The sequence below is a fragment of the Heptranchias perlo genome, chromosome 2, assembly GCF_035084215.1.
Source record: "Heptranchias perlo isolate sHepPer1 chromosome 2, sHepPer1.hap1, whole genome shotgun sequence".
NCBI classification, from domain to species: domain Eukaryota; kingdom Metazoa; phylum Chordata; class Chondrichthyes; order Hexanchiformes; family Hexanchidae; genus Heptranchias; species Heptranchias perlo.
In genome coordinates this window covers 125,199,314-125,220,470 of record NC_090326.1, presented here as the reverse complement: position 1 = coordinate 125,220,470, position 21,157 = coordinate 125,199,314, and the positions used below count along the sequence as shown (strand labels likewise).

Here is a 21,157-nt window from a genome sequence, read left to right as displayed (position 1 = left end):
GGAAATAAATGTTGGCCTTGCCACCAACGCCCACATCCCATGAACAATTTTTTAAAAAACACTAATTGATATAAATCACATGGATACAATTAACAACTAGCATGGTAGATAAGGGGGAACCAATGGATGTAGGATAATTATCTAAATATTTTCAAAAGGCATTCAATAAGGCGTCACACAAGAGGTTGTTGCACAAGATTAGGGCTCACTGGATTGGGGGTAATATATTAGCATGGATTGAGGCTTGGTTAACGGACAGAAAACAGAGTAGGAATCAATGAGCCATTTTTGGGTTGGCAGGTTGTAGGGGATACCGCAAGGATCAGTGCTTGGGCCTCAACTGTTTACTATATATCAATGACTTAAGTTTGCTCATGATACAAAGCTAGGTGGGAAAGTAAGCTCTGAGGAGGACGCGAAGTGGCTGCAAAGGGATATAGACAGGATAAGTGAGCAGGCAAGAAGGTGGCAGATGGAGTATAATGTGGGGAAATGTGAAATTATCCACTTTGGTAGGAAGAATACCACCATTTCCAGTGGTGTGCCACAGGGCTCAGTGTTGGGTCCCTTGCTGTTTGTGGTATATATGAATGATTTAGACTTGAATGTAGGGGACATGATTGGCAAATTTGCAGACGACACAAAAATTTGCTGTGTAGTTGATAGTGAAGAGGATAGCTGTAGACTCCAAGAAGATATCAATGGGTTGGTGGAGTGGGCGGAAAAGTGGCAAATGGAGTTCAACCCGGAGAAGTGTGAGGTAATGCACTTAGGGAGGGCAAACAGTAAAAGGGAATACGCAGTAAATGGGAATATATTGAGAGGGGTAGAGGAAGTGAGAGACCTTGGAGTGCAAGTGCACAGGTCCCTGAAGGTGGCAGTACAGGTAGATAAGGTTGTGAAGAAGGCATACGGAATGCTCTCCGTTATTAGCCGAGGTATAGAATTCGGGCCAGTGGGCCGATGAATGCCAGATGGAGTTTAATTTAGATAAATGTGAGGTGATGCATTTTGGTAGATCGAATCGGGCCAGGACCTACTCCGTTAATGGTAGGGCGTTGGGGAGAGTTATAGAACAAAGAGATCTAGGAGTACAGGTTCATAGCTCCTTGAAAGTGGAGTCACAGGTGGATAGGGTGGTGAAGAAGGCATTCAGCATGCTTGGTTTCATTGGTCAGAACATTGAATACAGGAGTTGGGATGTCTTGTTGAAGTTGTACAAGACATTAGTAAGGCCACACTTGGAATACTGTGTACAGTTCTGGTCACCCTATTATAGAAAGGATATTATTAAACTAGAAAGAGTGCAGAAAAGATTTACTAGGATGCTACCGGGACTTGATGGTTTGACTTATAGGGAGAGGTTAGATAGACTGGGACTTTTTTCCCTGGAGAGTAGGAGGTTAAGGGGTGATCTTATAGAAGTCTATAAAATAATGAGGGGCATAGATAAGGTAGATAGTCAAAATCTTTTCCCAAAGGTAGGGGAGTCTATAACGAGGGGGCATAGATTTAAGGTGAGAGGGGAGAGATACAAAAAGGTCCAGAGGGGCAATTTTTTCACTCAAAGGGTGGTGAGTGTCTGGAACGAGCTGCCAGAGGCAGTAGTAGAGGCGGGTACAATTTTGTCTTTTAAAAAGCATTTGGACAGTTACATGGGTAAGATGGGTATAGAGGAATATGGGCCAAGTGCAGGCAATTGGGACTAGCTTAGTGGTATAAACTGGGCGACATGGACATGTTGGGCCGAAGGGCCTGTTTCCATGTTGTAACTTCTATGATTCTATAATACAAAAGCAGGGATGTAATGATGGAACTGTATAAAACGCTGGTACGGCCACAGCTGGAGTATTGTGCACAGTTCTGGTCACCACATTACAGGAAGGATGTAATTGCTTTGGAGAGAGTGTGGAGAAGATTTACAAAAATGTTGCCGGGGCTTGAAAATTGCAGCTACGAGGAGAGATTGGATAGGCTGGGGTTGTTTTCCTTGGAGCAGAGGAGGCTGAGGGGAGACTTAATTTTGTACACCTCAATCATGAGGGGCCTAGATAGACTAGACAGAACATACCTGTTTCCTCTAGTGGAGAGTTCAAGAACTAGAGGACATAGGTTTAAGCTGATTGGCGGAAGGATTAGAGGGGACATGAGGAAAAACTTTTTTACCCAGAGGGTGGTGGGTGTATGGAATTCGCTGCCAGAATTGGTGGTAGAGGCAGGGACCCTCAACTCTTCAGGTGCAGGTCCAGGTACTATTTTTAAAGTGCTGTAAGCTGCAGGGCTATGGACCGGGTGCTGGGAGGTGGGATTAGAATGGGCACCTGGTTGTTCTTTGAGCCGGCGTGGACACGATGGGCTGAATGGCCCCCTTCTGTGCTGTATCTTTTCTATGGTTCTAATAGAAAAACAGAATATTTTTTTAAAAGGTGAGAGACTAAGAAATGTTGATAATCAGAGAGATTCGGGTGCCCTTGTCCACGAATCACAGAAAATTAACATGCAGGTACAGCAAGCAATTAGGAAGGCAAATGATATGTTGGTCTTTATTGCAAGAGGGTTGGAATACAATTCTAAAGGGGGTGCAGAAAGAGAGAGACCTTGAGGTATATGTACACAAAACTTTGAAGGTGGCAGGACAGTTTGAGAAAGTGGTTAAAGGAAGCATACGGGATTTATAAATAGAGGCATAGAATACAAAAGCAAGGAAGTTATGTTGAACCTTTATAACTGGAGTATTGTGTCCAATTCTGGGCACCGCACTTTAGGAAGGATGTGAAGGCCTTAGAGAGGGTGCAGAAAAGATTTACTAGAATGGTTCCAGGGATGAGAGACTTCAGTTATGTGGATAGACTGGAGAAGCTGGGGTTATTCTCCTTAGAGCAGAGAAGTTAAAGAGGAGATTTGATAGATTTGTTCAAAATCATGAAGGGTTTAGATAAAATAAATAAAGAGAAACTGTTCCCATTGGTGGAAGGGTCGAGAACCAGTGGACACAGATTTAAGGTGATTGGCAAAAGAACCAAAGGTGACATGAGGAAAAACTTTTTTACGCAGTGAGTAGTTATGATCTAGAATGCGCTGCCTGAAAGGATGGTGGAAGCAGATTCAATTGTGGCTTTCAAAAAGGAATTAGATAAATACCTGAAGGGGGGGGGGGAATTTGCAGGGCTACAGTGAAAGAGTGGGAGAATGGATCTAATTGGATTGCTCTTGCAATGAGCTGGCAAGGGCTCAATGGGCCAAATGGCCTCCTTCTGTGCTGTAACCATTCGATGATTCTATTTTAAGAGTAAGGAGGTCTTGCTGCAATTATATAGGGCTCTGGTGAGACCACACCCGGAGCACTGTGTATAGTTTTGGTCTCCTTACCTAAGGAAGGATATATTTGCCTTAGAGGGGGTGCAACGAAGGTTCATTTGATTGATTCCTGGGATGAGAGGGTTGTCCTATGAGGAGAGATTGAGTAGAATAGGCCTATATTCTCTGGAGTTTAGAAGAATGAGAGGTGATCTCATTAAAACATATGACATTCTTGGAGAGCTTGAGAGGTTAGATGCTGAGAGGCTGTGTCCCCTGGCTGGAGAGTCTAGAACTAGGGGTCATAATCTTAAGACAAGGAGTCGGCCATTTATGACTGAGATGAGGAAAAGTTTCTTCATTCAGAAGGTTGTGAAGGTTTGGAATTCTCTACCCCAGAGGGCTGTGGATGCTGAGTCATTGAGTATATTCAAGGCTGAGGTAGATAGATTTTTGGACTCTAGGCGAATCAAGGAATAATGGAATCAGGCAGGAAAGTGGAGTTGAGGTTGAAGATCAGCCATGATCTGATTGAATGGTGGAGCAGACTCGAGGGGCCGTATGGCCTACTCCTGCTCCTATTTCTTATGTTCTTATAATCTTATTGAATGGCAGAACAGGCTTGGGGTGCCAAATGGCCTACTCCTGCTCGTATTTCTTATGTTCTTATTGAATGGCGGAGCAGGCTCGGGCTGCCATATGGCCTACTCCTCCTATTTTTTATGTTCTTAAGAATGTGGAACGTGCTATCATAAGGAGTAGTTAAGGCAAATATGCCTTTGCTATTTCTGATTTGACAGACTGAATTTGATAACTTCATAAAAATGACCATTTGAAAAGAAACCAGCAACATTGAAATAGAGTACCAGCACAACAGTTTTATAATTGACTCTGGAAAATCAGCATTTGATAATCTCAACATAAATACAGATGAGGAAACCCATTCTTCTACTATGTTTGACTTTTATAATGGGGAAGTGAATGAGTTAGCCACTTCAAAACAATTTTGAATTACTGAATCGAAAAACATGCTGTAAGGAGACAGAAATATGTGGAAACAAGATCGGCAGTGCAATGAACTAATGATTGATCTGTCTTTTATCAAAAGAGGGACAGAATCCATCAGTCAGAATAGAGTTTTTACAATGTGTACATAACTCCTTTCTTACCCAGTATGTGAAAAGCCCAACGAGAAAGGAATCACTGCTGGATCTAATAATAGAAATGAACCAGAACAAATAAGAAAAATAAGCGTAGGGAAACATCTAGGCAATAGCAATCATAACATAATAAGGTTTAAAATAATGATTGAGAGACATAAGTAAGACAAAGACCTAAGTAATAGATTGGAAAAAAGGTAATTTTGAGGCGGTGAGAATGGATCTAGGGCAGGTAAACTGGAAAAAAATTTTAACAGACAAAGAAATAGAACTGCAGTGGGTAATATTTAAAACGGTGAGCAATCGAGTACAGGAGAAGCATATTCCTCTAAAAAGCAAGAACAAACTAGCCAATAATGAAACACCATGGATGAACAAAGAAAAGGATAAAATTGAAACTAAAGAAAAAGGCATACTTTAAGTACATAATAAAGGAGAGGATGACAGAAGGGAACATGGAGGTTAAGAAATAAGTTTTTTAAAAAAAAATTAGGAAAGCAAAAAGGAACTACGAGATTAAATTATCGAGGAATATAAAAAGAAATAATGAAGTATTCTACGGACTCATATATAACGAAAGAAAAATCAGAATAGGAATAGGGCCACTAAGGGATGCACACGATGAACTCACAGGTAACGACAGCAAAATGGCAGAAGTACTGAATCGTTACTTTGCCTCCGTATTTACCAAGGAGACTAATAAGATGGGCAGGACATTAGAAGAAGAGGTCGAAAAAGATATTAAAACATTTAAGATAGAAAGGGGAGAGATAATTGATAAACTAATCAAACTTAAGGAGGATAAGTCCCCTGGTCCAGATGGATTGCATCCATGAACATAAAAAGAAGTTGGGGAGGAGATGGCAGAGGTACTATTACATATATATATAAAAATTCACTAGAAAGGGAAATAGTGCTAGAGGACTGGCAGACAGCTATATTTATAAAGGGAGTTAGAACAAGTCCAGGGAACTGTAGACCAGTTAGCTTAACATCGGTGGTAGGGAAGATAATGGAATCTTTACTCAAAGATGTAATAGAAAGACATCTAGAGAACGAAAATATAATAAAGAATAGTCAACACGGATTTCAGAAGGGAAAGTCATGCTTGATCAACCTTATTGAAATCTTTGAAAAAGTAATGAAAAGAGTAGAAATGGGTAATGCAGTAGATGTAATCTATTTGGATTTCCGAAAGGCCTTCGATAAGGTACCACACTGTAGACTCATGACTAAGGTCAGAGCATGTGGAGTCAGGGGACAGGTAGCAGAATGGATAGCAAGTTGGCTACAAAATAGGAAACCGAGAGTATGGGTTAAGGTTAGCTACTCACACTGTCAAAAGGTGGGAAGTGGTGTTCCACAGGGATTGGTGTTGGGACGACTGTTGTTCACAGAATACATGAACGATTTAGACTCTGGAATCAGAAGTACAATTTCAAAATTTGCGGATGACACCAAATTGGGGGGGGTCTAGTTAATACAAAGGAAGAATGCGTCAAAATGCAAGAGGACATTAATAAGCTTGCAGAATGGGTGGGTAATTGACATGAATTTCAATATACATAAGTGTGAGGTGGTCCATTTCGGTAGGGAGAATAAGGAGGCCATGTACTGCTTGGATAATAAGAGTCTAAATGGGATAGAGGAGCAAAGGGAGCTCGGGGTACAGATACACAAATCACTGAAAGTAGCAACACAGATTAATAAGGCCATAAAAAAGGCAAATCAAGAATTGGGGTTCATTTCTAAAGGGATAGAATTGAAAAAGCAAAGAAATTATTTTAGAATCATAGAAATTTACAGCGCAGAAGGAGGCCATTCAGCCCATCGTGTCTGTGCCGGCCAAAAAAGAGCTATCCAGCCTAATTCCATTTTCCAGCTCTTGGTCCGTAGCCTTGTACTTCAAGTGCATATCCAAGTACTTTTTAAATGTGAGGAGGGTTTCTGCCTCTACCACCCTTTCAGGCAGTGAGTTCCAGATTCCCACCACCCTCTGGGTGAAAACCTTTCTCCTCAACTCCCCTCTAATAAGAACATAAGAAATATGAGCAGGAGTAGGCCACATGGCCCCTCAAGCCTGCTCTGCCATTCAATCAGATCATGGCTGATCTTGGACCTCAACTCTACTTTCCTGCCTGATCTCCATATCCCTTGATTCCCCTAGAGTCCAGAAATCTGTCTATCTCAGCCTTGAATATATTCAACAATTCATCGTCCACAGCACTCTGGGGTAGAGAATTCCAAAGATTCACAACCCTCTGAGTGAATAAATTCCTCCTCATCTCAGTCTTAAATGGCTGACCCCTTATCCTACAATTTTGTCCCCTAGTTCTAGACTCTCCAGCCATGGGAAACAACCTCTCAGCATCTACCCTGTCAAGCCCCCTCAGAATCTTATACATTTCAATGAGATCACCTCTCGCTCTTCTAAACTCCAGAGAGTATAGGTGCATTCTACTCAACCTCTCAGCCCAAGAATTAATCTAGTGAACCTTCACTGCACTGCTTCTAAGGCAAGTATATCCTTCCTTAGATAAGGAGACCAAAACTGTACACAGTACTCCATGTGAGGTCTCACCAAAGCCCTGTACAATTGTAGTAAGACTTCCTTACTTTTGTACTCCAACCCCCTTGCAATAAAGGCCAACATTCCATTTGCTTTCCTAATTGCCTGCTGCACCTACATGCTAACTTTTTGTGTTTCTTGTACGAGGACACCCAAGTCTTTCTGAACACCAACATTTACTAGTTTCTCACCATTTAAAAAATATTCTGTTTTTCTATTCTTCCTACCAAAGTGAATAACCTCATATTTCCCCACATTATACTCCATCTGCCATCTTCTTGTCCACTCACTTAACCTGTCTATATCTCTTTGCAGGCTCTTGTGTCCTCCTCACAGCTTACTTTCCCACCTAGCTTTGTATCGTCAGCAAACTTGGATACATTACACTCGGTCCCTTCATCTAAGTCAGTAATGTAGATTGTAAATAGTTGAGGCCCAAGCACCGATCCTTGGGGCACCCCACTAGTTCCAGCCTGAAAATGACCTATTTATCCCTACTCTCTGTTTTCTGTCTGTTAACCAATCCTCTATCCATACTAATATGTTACCCCCAACCTCCATGAGCCTTTATTTTGTGTAACAATCTTTTATGTGGCACCTTATCGAATGCCTTTTAAAAATCCAAATATCCATTGGTTCCCCTTTATCTACCCTGCTAGTTACATCATCAAAAATCTGTAATAGTCAAACACGATTTCCCTTTCATAAAACCGTGTTGACTCTGCCTAATCATGTTATGATTTTCTAAGTGCCCTGTCTTCTAATCCTTCTACCAATTACTTTAAATCTATGCCCCCTGGTTATTGACCTCTCTGCTAAGGGAAATAGGTCTTTCCTATCCACTCTATCTAGGCCCCTCATAATTTTATACTCCTCAATTAAATCTCCCCTCAGCCTCCTCTGTTCCAAAGAAAATAACCCTGGCCTATCTAATCTTTCCTCCTAGCTAAAATTCTTCAGTCCTGGCAACATCCTCGTAAATCTCCTCTGTACCCTTTCTAGTGCAATCACATCTTTCCAGTAATGTGGTGACCAGAATTGTACGCAGTACTCTAGCTGTAGCCTAACTAGTGTTTTATACAGTTCTAGCATAACCTCCCTGCTTTTATGTTCTATGCCCCGGGAAATAAAGGAAAATATCCTGTATGCCGCCTTAACCACATTATCTACCTGCCCTGTTACCTTCAGGGATTTGTGGACATGCACTCTGTTCCTCTACACCTCTCAGTATCCTACCATTTATTGTGCACTCTCTTGCATTGTTTGCCCTCCCCAAATGCATTACCTCTCACTTCTCCGGTTTGCCACTTTTCTGCCCATGTGACCAGTCCATTAATGTCTTCCTGCAGTCTACAGCTTTCTTGCTCACTATCAACCACACAGACAATTTTTGTATCATCTGCAAACTTCTTAATCATGCCCCCTACATTGAAGTCTAAATCATTAATATATACCACAAAAAGCAAGGGACCCAGTACCGAGCCCTGCGGAACCTCACTGGAAACAGCCTTCCAGTCACACAAATACCCGTCGACCATTACCCTTTGCCTCCTGCCACTGAGCCAATTTTGGATCCAACTTGCCACTTTCCCTTGGATCCCATGGGCTTTTACTTTTCTGACCAGTCTGCCATGTGGTACCTTGTCAAAAGCCTTGCTAAAATCCACGTAGACTACATCAAACATCCTCATCAACCCTCCTTGTTACCTCCTCAAAAAATTCAATCAAGTTAGTCAGACACGACCTTCCCATAAAAATTCCATGCTGATTGTCCTTGATTAATCTGTGCCTTTCTAAATGACAATTAATACTGCCCCTCAGAATTTTTTCCAATAATTTGCCCTCTACCTAGGTTAGGCCGACTGGCCTGTAATTTCTCCCTTTCTCCCTTTTTAAATAATGATACAACATTAGCATTCCTCCAGTCCTCCAGCAGCACGCCTGTAGCCAGAGAGGATTGGAAAATGATAGTCAGAGCCTCCGCTATTTCCTCCCTTGCTTCTCTTAGCAGCCTGGGATACATTAAACTTGTATAGAACCTTGGTTAGTCCACACTTGAAGTATTGTGCACAGTTCTGGTCTCCATTTTATAGAAAGGATATAAAGGCATTGGAGAGGGTGCAAAAATGATTCTGAAGGATGACACCAGAACTGAGAGGATACCCATATCCGGGAAGGCTGAACAGGCTAGGGCTCTTTTCTCTTTTTTTTTAAAAAAGAGAAGGCTGAGGAGTGACCTGATAGAGGTCTTTAAGATAATGACAGGGTTTGAAAGAGTAGACGTAGAAAAAATGTTTCCACTTGTGGGGGAGTCCAAAACTAGAGTTCATAAATATAAAATAGTTGCTAATAAATCTATTAGGGAATTCAGGAGAAACTTCTTTACTCAAAGAGTGGTAAGAATGTGGAACGTGCTATCACAAGGATGAGTTGAGAAAAATAGCATAGAGGCATTTAAGTGGAAGCTAGATAAGCACATGAGTGAGAAAGGAATAAAAGGGTATCCTGTTCGGGTTAGAAGAAATAGGGAGGTAGGAGGCTCGTGTGGAGCATAAACGTTGGAACAGACCAGTTGGGCTGAATGGCCTGTTTCTGTGCTCTAGTTTCATTGTAATTCATTGTAACTTCCCACTCTGCCCCTCCCACTCTCTCTTCCCCTCCCGCTCTCACCGCTCACCCCTAGTGTCTATGTGTCTCTTTCTCAGCTTAATACACTTTCTAAAGTTTATAAAATACAAAGGTACAGCAGCTGTGTAAGCAGAACACTGCCATTTTTTGTCTTTATTTATCATACACACAAACACGCACAGAGCCTCTTAAAAACACTGAATATAAATTTTACCTCAGTAAAGCTTTTGAAATTTGAAATAAAAACAGAAAATGTTGGACCCAGGTAGGGGAGGGGGAAGCAGATACATGGAAGGTGGGAGGATAGAGAGGAGGGGAAAGTGGAAGAAAATAAAGGATGGGAAGGGGTGGGGAGAGAGGGAAAGTGGATGGGAGAAAGTGGGTAGGGATGGGGAGAGAGGGGGGAACAGAATGAGGAAGGGGTAGATGAGAGGGTGAGAATGGTAGTTGGGGCTAGGGAAACAAATACAGAGAGACTACTTACATGGGGGGGTATGGCAGCAGGGTGGGGCACTCTCCTCTCCACCAATCCTAATTCTACGGTTTAGGTATTCCATCCTTGCCCTGCTGTTTGTAGACAACGTGGGGGTGGGTTCGGGGGTGGGGGGGGGTGCGGAACAGGGTGGTGGTAAGCTACCGATGCCTGTATTTTCTTCTCACCGGTGGGGGTGAGAGATACCCTACCTATCTCAAACCCTGGTTTCTTTATTGCATGGGTGGGGGTTATGCTGAGCTATGATTCTGGTCCCCAGCACCATGCCACTATTGATTGCTGCAGCATCCTAGTTGCGAAGTGTCTGTTTTCAGTATATGAGGGGGAGACACTGTCGAACAGTCTGCGCAGGTTGGTGTGTTCAGTAGCAGGCACTGAATTGGGACGTGCAGTTCCCCAGTGTAGGTCAGGCAAAGCTACCTGACGCCACCAGGACTGTTGCTCGGCTTTGTTTAGTATGCTGCGGTTTACATTTTGAAGTGCTGGAAGAGCATTTCACTGAAAAAACCTAAGCAATTATGAGTAGTGTAATGCTGGCTGCAGGCATGGAAGAAACATACATCATTGGAGGTTGAGCAGGACAGCTGGAGGTCAGAAGCAGTTAAGTTTTTAAAAAATAATGATTTTAACAAAAGGAGAGTGAATAAAAGACCCCAAGGGTTATCTGAAACAAATGCTTAAAATTAAGATTAAACTGTTATATGTTATATGTTCCCAGAAGCAGGGAAGGAGGCATGTTTTTGTCTTTTCTCTCCATATATAACATCAATACATATGCACATAAATGCTTTAGTCAGTTAGAATACATTACAAAATAAAAAATCAGTACAAAGTTTGACTTGTTCCACAGGCTTAAGTCCTAAGGCTTTAGTTCACTTGCATTCACATACAACTTGATGGAGCAAGTTCCAGCAGTTCTCAGGTGACCAATAGTTTGGTATCATAGAATCAAAGAAAGTTACAACACAGAAGGAGGCCATTCGACCCATCGTGTCCGTGCCATCCGAAAAAGAGCTATTCAGCTAAATCCCACTTTCCAGCACTTAGTCCATAGGTTACAGCACTCCAAGTGCTTATCCAAGTCCATCTTAAATGAGTTGAGGGTTTCTTCCTCTACCACCCTTACAGTCAGTGAGTTTCAGACACCCATCACCCTCTGGGTGAAAAACATTTCTCCTCAGCTCCCCTCTAATCCTTCTACCAATACTTTAAATCTATGCCCCCAGTCACTGACCCCTCTGATAAGGGAAATAGGTCCTTCCTATCCACTCTATCTAGTCCTGTCATCATTATATATACCTTGATTAAATCTCCCCTCAGCCTCCTTTGTTCCAAAGAAAACAACACCAGCCTATCCAATCTTTTCTCATAGCTAAAATTCTCCAGCCCTGGCAACATTCTCATAAATCTCCTCTGTACCCTCACTAGTGCAATCACGTCTTTCCTGTAATGTGGTGACCAGAACTGTACGCAGTACTCAAGCTGTGGCCTAACCAATGTTTTATACAGTTCTAGCATAACCTCCCCGCACTTACATTCTGTGCCTCGACTAATAAAGGAAAGTATCCCATATGCCGCCTTAACTACCTTATCTACCTGTCCTGCTACCTTCAGGGATCTGTGGACATGCACTCCAAGGTCCCTCACTTCCTCTACACTTCTCGATATCCTCCCCTTTATTGTGTATTCCCTTCCTTTGTTTGCCCTCCCCAAATGCATTACCTCACACTTCTCTGGATTGAAATCCATTTGCCAGTTTTCTGCTGACCTGACCAGTCCATTGATATCTTCCTGCAGTCTACAACTTTCTTCCTCACTATCAACCACATGGCCAATTTTTGTATCATCTGAAAACTTCTTGATCAAGTCCCCCACATTCAATTCCAATCATTAATATATACTACAAAAAGCAAGGGGCCTAGTACTGAGGCTTGCGGAACCCCACTGGCAACAGCCTTCCAATCGCAAAAACACCTGTCAACCATTACCCTTTGCTTCCTGCCACTGAGCCAATTTTGGATCCAACTAGCCACTTTCCCTTCAATCCCATGGGCTTTTACTTTTTTGACCAGTCTGCCATGTGGGACCTTGTCAAAAGCCTTGCTAAAATCCATGTAGACTACATCAAATGCATTACCCTCATCGACCCTCCTTGTTACCGCCTCAAAAAATTCAATCAAGGGGATGGCCGAGGTACTAAATGAGTACTTTGCATCTATCTTTACCAAGGCCAGAGTCTCAGTAAAGGAAGATATAGTTGAGATACTGGATGGGCTAAAAATTGATAAAGAGATACTTGGAAGGCTAGCTGTACATAAAGTAGATAAGTCACCCGATCCAGAAGGGATGCATCCTAGGTTGCTGAGGGAAGTAAGGGTGGAAATTGCGGAGGTACTGGCCATAATCTTCCAATCCTCCTTAGATACGGAGGTGGTGCCAGAGGACTGGAGAACTGCAAATGTCACACCCTTGTTCAAAAAAGGTTGTAACGATAAACCCAGCACCTATAGGCCAGGCAGTTTAACCTCAGTGGTAGGGAAACTTTTAGAATCAATAATCCGAGACAGAATTAACAGTCGCTTGGATGAGGGTGGATTGATTATGGAAAGCCAACGTGGATTTGTTAAAGGCAAATCATGTTCAACTAACTTGATAGAGTTTTTTGATGAGGTAACAGAGAGGGTAGATGAAGGCAGTGCAGTTGATGTGGTGTATCTGGACTTTCAAAAGGTGTTTGATAAAGTGCCGCATGGTAGGCTTGTCATCAAGATTGCGGCCCATGGAATAAAGGGGGCAGTAGCAACATGGATATAGAATTGGGTAAGTGACAGGAAACAAAGAGTAGTGGTGAATGGTTGTTTTTCAGACTGGAGGGAGGTATACAGTGGTGTTCCCCAGGGGTCAGTGCTGAGACCACTGTTTTTCTTGATATATATTAATGACTTGGACTTGGGTGTATAGGGCATAATTTCCAGATGACACAAAACTTGGAAGGGTAGTAAACAGTGAGGAGGATAGTGATAGATTTCAAGAGGATATAGACAGGCTGGTGGCGTGGGCGGACACGTGGCAAATGAAATTTAACACAGAAAAATGCAAAGTGATACGTTTTGGTAGGAAGAACGAGGAGAGGTAATATAAACTAGAGGGCACAACTCTAAAAGGGGTACAGGAACAGAGAGATCTGGAGGTATATATGCACAAATCATTGAAGGCGACAGGGCAGGTTGAGAAAGCAGTTAAAAAAGCATACAGGATCCTGGGCTTTATAAATAGAGGCATAGAGTACAAAAGTATGGAAGTCATGATGAGCCCTTTTAAAGTACTGGTTCGGCTACAACTGGAGTATTGTGTCCAGTTCTGGTCACTGCACTTCAGGAAAGATGTGAAGGCCTTAGAGAGGGTGGAGAAGAGATTTACTAGAATGATTCCAGGGATGAGGGACTTTAGTAACGTGGATAGACTGGAGAAGCTAGGGTTGTTCTCCTTAGAACAGAGACGGTTGCAAGGAGATTTGATAGAGGTGTTCAAAATCATGAAGAGTCTGGACAGAGTAAATAGAGAGAAACTGTTCCCATTGGCGGAAGTGTCAAGAACCAGAGGACATAGATTTAAAGTGATTGGCTAAAGAACCAAAGGTGACATGAGGGAAAAACTTTTTTATACAGCGAGTGGTTCGAATCTGGAATGCACTGCCTGAGGGGGGTGATGGAGGCCGATTCAATTATGACCTTCAAAAGGGAACTGGATAAGTACTTGAAAGGAAAAAATTTGCAGGGCTACGGGGAAAGGGTGGGGGAGTGGGATGAGCTGGATTGCTCTTGCATAGAGCCGGTGCGGACTCGATGGGCCGAATGCCCTCCTTCCGTGCTGTAACCTTTCTATGATTCTGTGATTATAATTTAGTCAGACACAACCTTCCCTTAACAAATCCATGTTGACTGTCCTTGATTAACCCGTGCTTAAATGACGATTTATGCTGTCCTTCAGAATTGATTCCAATAATTTGCCCACCACCGAGGTTAGACTGACTGGCCTATAATTACTCAATGTATCTCATTCTCCCTTTTTAAACAACGGTACAACATTAGCAGTTCTCCAATCCTCCAGCATCACGCCTGTAGCCAGGGATGCTTGGAAAATTATGGTCAGAGCCTCTGCTATTTCCTCCTCGCTTCTCTTAGCAGCCTGGGATACATTTCATCCGGGCCTGGCGATTTATCTACTTTCAAAGATGCTAAACCCCTTAATACTTCCTCTCACTATGTTTATCCCATCCAATATTTCACAGTCCTCCTCCTTAACTACAATCTCTGCATCGTCCCCCTCCTTTTGTGAAGACAGATGCAAAGTATTCACTAAGAACCATACCCATATCTTCTGCCTCCCCATGTAGGTTACCTTTTTGGTCTCTAATAGGCCCTACTCTTTCCTTAGTTATCCTCTTGCTCTTTATGTATTTATAAAACATTTTGGGGTTTTCCTTAATTTTACTTGCCAGTATTTTTTCATGCCCTCTCTTTGCTTTCCTAATTTCCTTTTTAATTTTGCCCCTGCACTTTCTATTCTCCTCTAGGCTTTCTGCAGTGTTGAGCTCTCTGTGTCTGACATAAGCTTCCCTTTTTTGCCTTATCTTATGCTATATACTTCTTGACATCCAGGGGGCTCTAGATTTAGGAGTCCTACCCTTTTTCTTTGTGGAAACATGTTTACTCTGAACCCCTTGAATGCCTCCCGCTGCTCTGACACTGGTAGAATATTCTGACAGAATGTTTTTTTAAAATTTGGCAATTAGTAGGTTCTAGACAGTGTAGATAGAGAGAAACTGTTCCCACTGGCAGAAGGGCCAAGAACCAGAGGGCATAGATTTAAGGTGATTGGCAAAAGAACCAAAGGTGACATGAGGAAAAACTTTTTTACACGGCGAGCGGTTAGGATCTGGAATGCTCTGCCTGAGGTGGTGGAGGCAGATTCAATCATGGCCTTCAAAAGTGAACTGGCTAAGTACTTGAAAGTAAAAAAAACTGCAGGGCTACGGGGATAGGGCGGGGGAGTGGGACTAGCTGGATTGCTCTTGCATTGAGCTGGTGCGGACTCAACGGGCTGAATGGCCTCCTTCGTGCTGTAACCTTTCTATGATACTTTATCTTACTGGAAATGGATGAACCCCTGTGGAATTGTGACAGAATCTTCTGGTTGAATGAGGCTGAACAGCAGCTCCTGTTGCTGCAAATATATGAAGTGTGAAATTAGTTTTAAAGTGAGATTCTGCTGAAGACTCAGCATCGGAGTTCTAATGTTCTGACAGTGAAGTAGGAGGATGCAAGTTTTACCCTCCACTCTGCTCTGTGCCCAGTCTGAGCAGTGGCACCTGTGTGTATTGATACCCTCATATACTGAGGGTAAGGAAAATTAGATTGGGATGTCCTATTGGGTGCCTCTTTGAGCTAAGCAGAAACATTGGCAGAACTATGGGAGCAAAGCATCTGTTGTCTCGACTATGGCATCAGAATTCCAGTGGATTTAATAGTTGTGCATAAATGGATCATCTTGTTGATGGAAGGACTAAAGAAATATCTGAATATATTTGTGTAGGAGATTTGAAGTCCTCCAAACATGTTTTATAAGATATTCTGCTGACTGTCCAAGTGTTTTGAAAGCTTGTTGAAATTGGTGTTCAATATAGAAACCAGGTTGGATAAAAAGCCACATTCTTCTGTCTTCCAGAACAATATCTATGCCTCAATAAATGTTAATGTATTAACATTTCTGTATCAATAAGGATTTTATGTTTCAACTTGCTGTTACATAGTAAACATTTTAATGGATAATTTTTTTGCATGGTTTACTTAGCTGTTTATGGTAAATGCAGCTTCTTTCGTTGGCTTTACAGAATGTATATCTAAAATATAAAAAGAAATTGATCAAAACTCAATGTCATAATTTACTTTTATAATTGTTTCCCTGAAGACTGTTCTGTAACTATGTTCAGTTATACCTACTTTGACCATCACAAACTTACTGGCTGGAACACAACTTCAATTATTTAAGGATAAAATATTTACATTTTCTGAAAAATAAAATGATGTACTTTTTACTTGTGACTCTTTTTGAAGATACCAACCCTCGCTAAGAGTGTAGACAGGTGACATTTCCCAGTCCTCTGCCAATACAATTCAAAGCCAAATGCTAATTGGTACAGAGGAGTGGCTGAATGTGAATAGTCATATTTTTAAAAAGTGATTCAATGTGGGACTGTTTGGCCTGAACTTAGTATCATGGACAGTTATTGGAGTGGACACACAACCTCAGTTGATTGTTCCAGTTTGCTGTCAGCCATTATAGAAACAATATTAGTTTTTTTAACAATTCATGGAATTAAGAAAATAGAAAATCAAATTATGATCAGCTAGGAATTATAGCATTTGAGACTTTAAATTTCATAATAGTTATATGCTTAAAATCAATTGTTTCTGATTTCCATGCTGCCCAGCTAGGTTTGAAAGTAAATTACTTCATATAAAATAGATAGAGTTTAGTAAATTTGCTCCATTTATGATACCTTGGAGTCACATTAGTGTTAAGATCCCATACAGCATTCAGGTATAAATAGTCAGAATTTTATATTCATTTACTGTCAGTTATTAAATATTTTGTGAAGAAATCTAATAAAAAGTAGCATATTATTCTCATGACATTTTGTAGGATAATTAATTTGCAGCAAAGGAATGTTCAATTTAAATGATTATGCAAGGGGCTTTGCTGCATGAGGACAAAAAAACTTCAATTTGTAACAATTGTCTGTCTTCCCTTGGGCTTTGATTGATACCAAAATGAAGATGCCCCAGGAATGTACCTCAATTCTAATCTCTGAACAGCACCCCAGACTACACTGCTGTGAATCTTTTGTCTTCCCATATCAGGCATCATTTTACTTTGTGTAAGATTGGCAATTTCTGCTGTCTTTTTTTTAAACATGAGCCTGTCTGTGCTTATTTGCAACTAGGTTAAGATTTCTCAAACTTCTTTCATACAGAAACCTCGCAGCCAACAGGAAGAGAAAATGGAGGATTTTATACCTAAATTTGGGCTGCTTTCAAACCCAGTCCAAAGGTGAAAGGATGGTGTTTAACATCAAATGGTTCTTAGGAGTAAATTCTTCTGGAAATTCTTGTGCAGTAAATATTTCCTGTTTCATAAAATAAGGATTTTTTTTTTCATTTTAAAATATCTCCCAGAACCTTAAACCTGACATCTTTCCATATTCATCTTGTGTAGTGGGGACAATGTGCCTTCAATTAGGATTTCTCAATCTCATTTAAAAATTCAACTGTAAGCAGGAGGAGAGTTATGTCAAACCACTGAAAGCACATTGGAAAATTGGTAAAAATACTTCTTTTAAAAAGTATAGTATTGACTGGATTTGTGTGACAGATTTTGAAGTACATATGGCTTAGCCTGCAGTCTTTAGCCTACTTTCAGTTGAAGACAGTATAATGATGCACTTCCACTGTCACTTTTGTATTCTTATCAATTGAAATTTTCCATGGAAGTGTTATATTTCAAATATTATGACTACACAAATGTATAATGGTATGTATTTATAATCATCTTGCTCCTGTTAAAATTTGGTATGAGGAGGTGATGTTGAAACGGCAGTATGAACACACCCCACAGTGCCAGCTTAAGCATCACACTAATCTGGTAGCAGATTGGGGATCAGTACTTGTGAATAATTGCTAGATTAATAATAAACTGCAAGCAATATTCAACAGTTCTTTGTTATTTGAGGAGAGGAAGCTAATATTGTATTGATTGTGTTGTATAAGTTAACATTAAACAGCTTGCTACTTTAATAAAAGTATTTTGGCCAAGTAGCTATTTACAATAGAGTTTTCTGAAAAAGTTATTCTGAGCATAGACAATAGTTATCAGGTCCCTTTATAAATAGGAACAGAGAGCTGTGTTTTGTTCATGGCCACGTAGTGAGTTCTTATTCACTTTAAAGAATTACATTGGAATAGGAACAAGAGTAGGCCATTCAGCCCCTCAAGCCTGTTCCGCTATTCAGTTAGATCGTGGCTGATTTGTACCTTAATTCTATTTACCTGCCTTGGTTCCATATCCCTTAATACCCTTACCTAACAATCATTTATCAATCTCAGTTTTGAAATTTTAATTTGACCTAGCCTCAACGGCTTTTTCAGGGGTGGGGGGGTGAAAGAGTTCCAGATTTCCATTACCCTTAGTGTAAAGCAGTGCTTCCTGACATCACCCTGAATGGGGGTTACACACAATATATTAATCTGCTCATCAACCTGCCATGTGTTTTCAACATTTTCTGTTTTTATTTTGTGACTTATTACTCAACTTATTACAAGATAAAGACAACAAAATATTTTTGCAATGTGATATTACTTTTTTCAGAGTTGAATCACCTTTCACTGTTGACTGCTGTTTCTTTATTATAAAGTTACTGCATTTTCTTTTTATCTTCACCTTGCCTCTATATTTTATATTTACATAATCTTTCTGTCTCAAGATGGCTGGTACTGGCTGTGGCTATGATACGATTTTCTTACCAGAAAGGAACGCACAAAGGACTGTACAGAAACATACAAAAGACACTCAAATTTTTCCAGACATTTGCATTGCTAGAGGTAAAAAGACTGACAAGTTATTATTACAGTATTGTTTGTGTAAACTGCTGGTTATATAATATGCAATACAGATTTTAACTTTATTTACAATGGTAATCCCCTCATTTTTCCTTTCTTTTAATACTCCACAGATTATCCACTGTGCTGTTGGTGAGTAATTAGTGGATTTGATGAAGGTGTTAAATGTGGAATTTATTTTTAATCGCAAAGTAACTTTTCTTTTTGTTTAAGGGATAGTACGAACTTCGGTGCTCGTGACTGGGGTCCAAGTCTTGTCCAGAATTTTCATGGTGTGGTTTGTTATCCACAGTATAAGACCGGTAAGTTTAACTCAACTTTCTGTTGTATACTGTTGCTACAAACCTTCTAATGTTGTGACATTCTAATGAATGAGATTGATAACATAAAATATAGTTCTTGCATTGATCTATAGTTAGTCATTATTAACATTTTAAGCTTCAATTTTGGTCGTGTGATATAGAAAAATGATTATCTACAAATCACTAAAGATCAATTAATTAAAAAATATACAGAACAAAATGATATTAAAGTATTAAGTGTGCTTAAAATATAGCAACCATGTACATTTTTGAACCAAAAAGCAACTGTTGTCCTTGAAGCATTATTTCTGTTTGATTTTGGCTTACTGCTGGTGGTGTAAACAGAAAATCCCTATTTCCTCTTTAGGGTAACAATTCAAAATCTAAATATTTAAATATTTGTGATACATGCATACATGTTCTCTTTGTTTTGCTGTTGATGGTGTGAAGTCAGAGAACAGGTAGTCTGAGCGCTTGTGGTTTAGTCTGGTTTGCTTTGAATTTTCTTTCCCCCCCACCCCCCACACCACTTTTCCTTTAGTTTCTATTGAGATCCACAATGAGAGTCCTACCCACTGATGAGAGGATGCAGCCATATAAACTGCAAGAAAAGTCAGGGATATTACATTAAAATATTGTGGTATGGGTAGGGCCAGCCCCCACTGGTCTTATTTCTGCTGCTGGTAGCATTGGTATTATACAGGGGGATAAAACTGAATGTCAGATAAGTAATATTAGTGGTACATATTTTCTTTTCAGACTAGCCGACTCTCCCCTTTCCCAATCTCTGGCAGTATAATCCAATTTCTGCTGACAGAGTGTGCAAATTGTAACTTTGGCCCCAACAAATTTTTCATACAGCTACCTGGTAACTCTGGTGGCAACGCTGCTGCTGATTGCCACTATCTGTACAATTTGTCCCATTACCCGTTGTTTAAGCTTACAAATAGTGACAAGAGTTAAGAGACCTGAATGTTTAAACAAAATGGTGATTGTAAGTGTATGGCACAGGTAACAATGCTGTCTTGTTGTTTATGAAATGCAGAGTGCATTCACAATGTTAATCTAATGCTTTGGGTGTGTTTTAAGTCCTCACTATACTGTGGAATGCATGGGCATAACGACTCTGTGCAGTCATATGGTATATTTGGCAAATAATGCAGGTTTCAGACAATTTGTGCATGACTTCAAAAATTTCTGCAAATTAAAAATTTTATTGAACAGAATCATTTTAGATGAGCTTGTCCATAACATCAGAAACACCATATATTGGCTTTAATATTCTTAAGGCAACTTGGTCAGTTATAAAAGAAAGAACTTGCCTTTTTATTGCATCTTCAGGGCATTCCAAATGCTTTACAGCTAATGGATTACTTTTGAAGTGAAGTCACTGTTGTTATGTTAGGCAAATGTAGCAACCAATTTTCATAAAACAAGCCCACAAAGACCAACTCAATGAATTTTTTTAGTGGTGTTGGTTGAGGGAGGAAGTTTGGCTGGAACACTGGGAGATTTCCCCTGCTGCTCTTCAAATAGTTCCATGGGATCATTTATATCCACCTAAACAAGCAGATGGGGCTTTGGTTCAACCTGTCATCTGAAAGATAATGCAGAACTCCTTTAATACTACACTGAAATGGCAGCTTTGATTCAGAGGTGAAAGTTTTACCAATTGAGCAAGCTGATACTTCTGTAAAATAGGAGTTTAGTGCATGTTACTAATCTAGAAAATGACCTGATTCACATGACTACTAAATATGTACTGATTAAACTTTAGCACTATTTATTTCACTACCATCAATAAGCTGTGTATTATCGTTTTGACAGTTCCTCGAAGTTTGCAAAGAAAACGTCTCTTTCCTTTTGGAGAAAATAGAAAAATGAAAGCACAGGGTTGAACTAAATTCTGATTTAATCTGATTGTTTGAATTAAATAAGTGTAAATGTGGAGTGTGTTGGAACAGTGATATCCTGTGCACTGAAATGGTAGGATACAAGCTTACTGTAGTTCAGTGTGTTGAGTTCCTGAT

The 21,157-nt window shown here is 40.5% G+C and overlaps 1 protein-coding gene across 3 annotated transcripts in view; it reads left to right on the top strand.

Moving 5' to 3' along the window:
* Nucleotides 1-21,157, top strand: part of hacd1 (3-hydroxyacyl-CoA dehydratase 1) — a 55,476-nt gene that overhangs the window by 10,904 nt on the left and 23,415 nt on the right. For 2 of the 3 annotated variants that reach the window (XM_068007078.1, XM_068007077.1), the window contains exons 3-5: nt 18,690-18,807; nt 18,939-18,957; nt 19,039-19,127. In XM_068007078.1, the coding sequence (XP_067863179.1) occupies nt 18,690-18,807; nt 18,939-18,957; nt 19,039-19,127 (226 nt within the window). The remainder of the gene's footprint in view (nt 1-18,689; nt 18,808-18,938; nt 18,958-19,038; nt 19,128-21,157) is intronic. The other variant, XM_068007079.1, reaches the window with a different exon arrangement.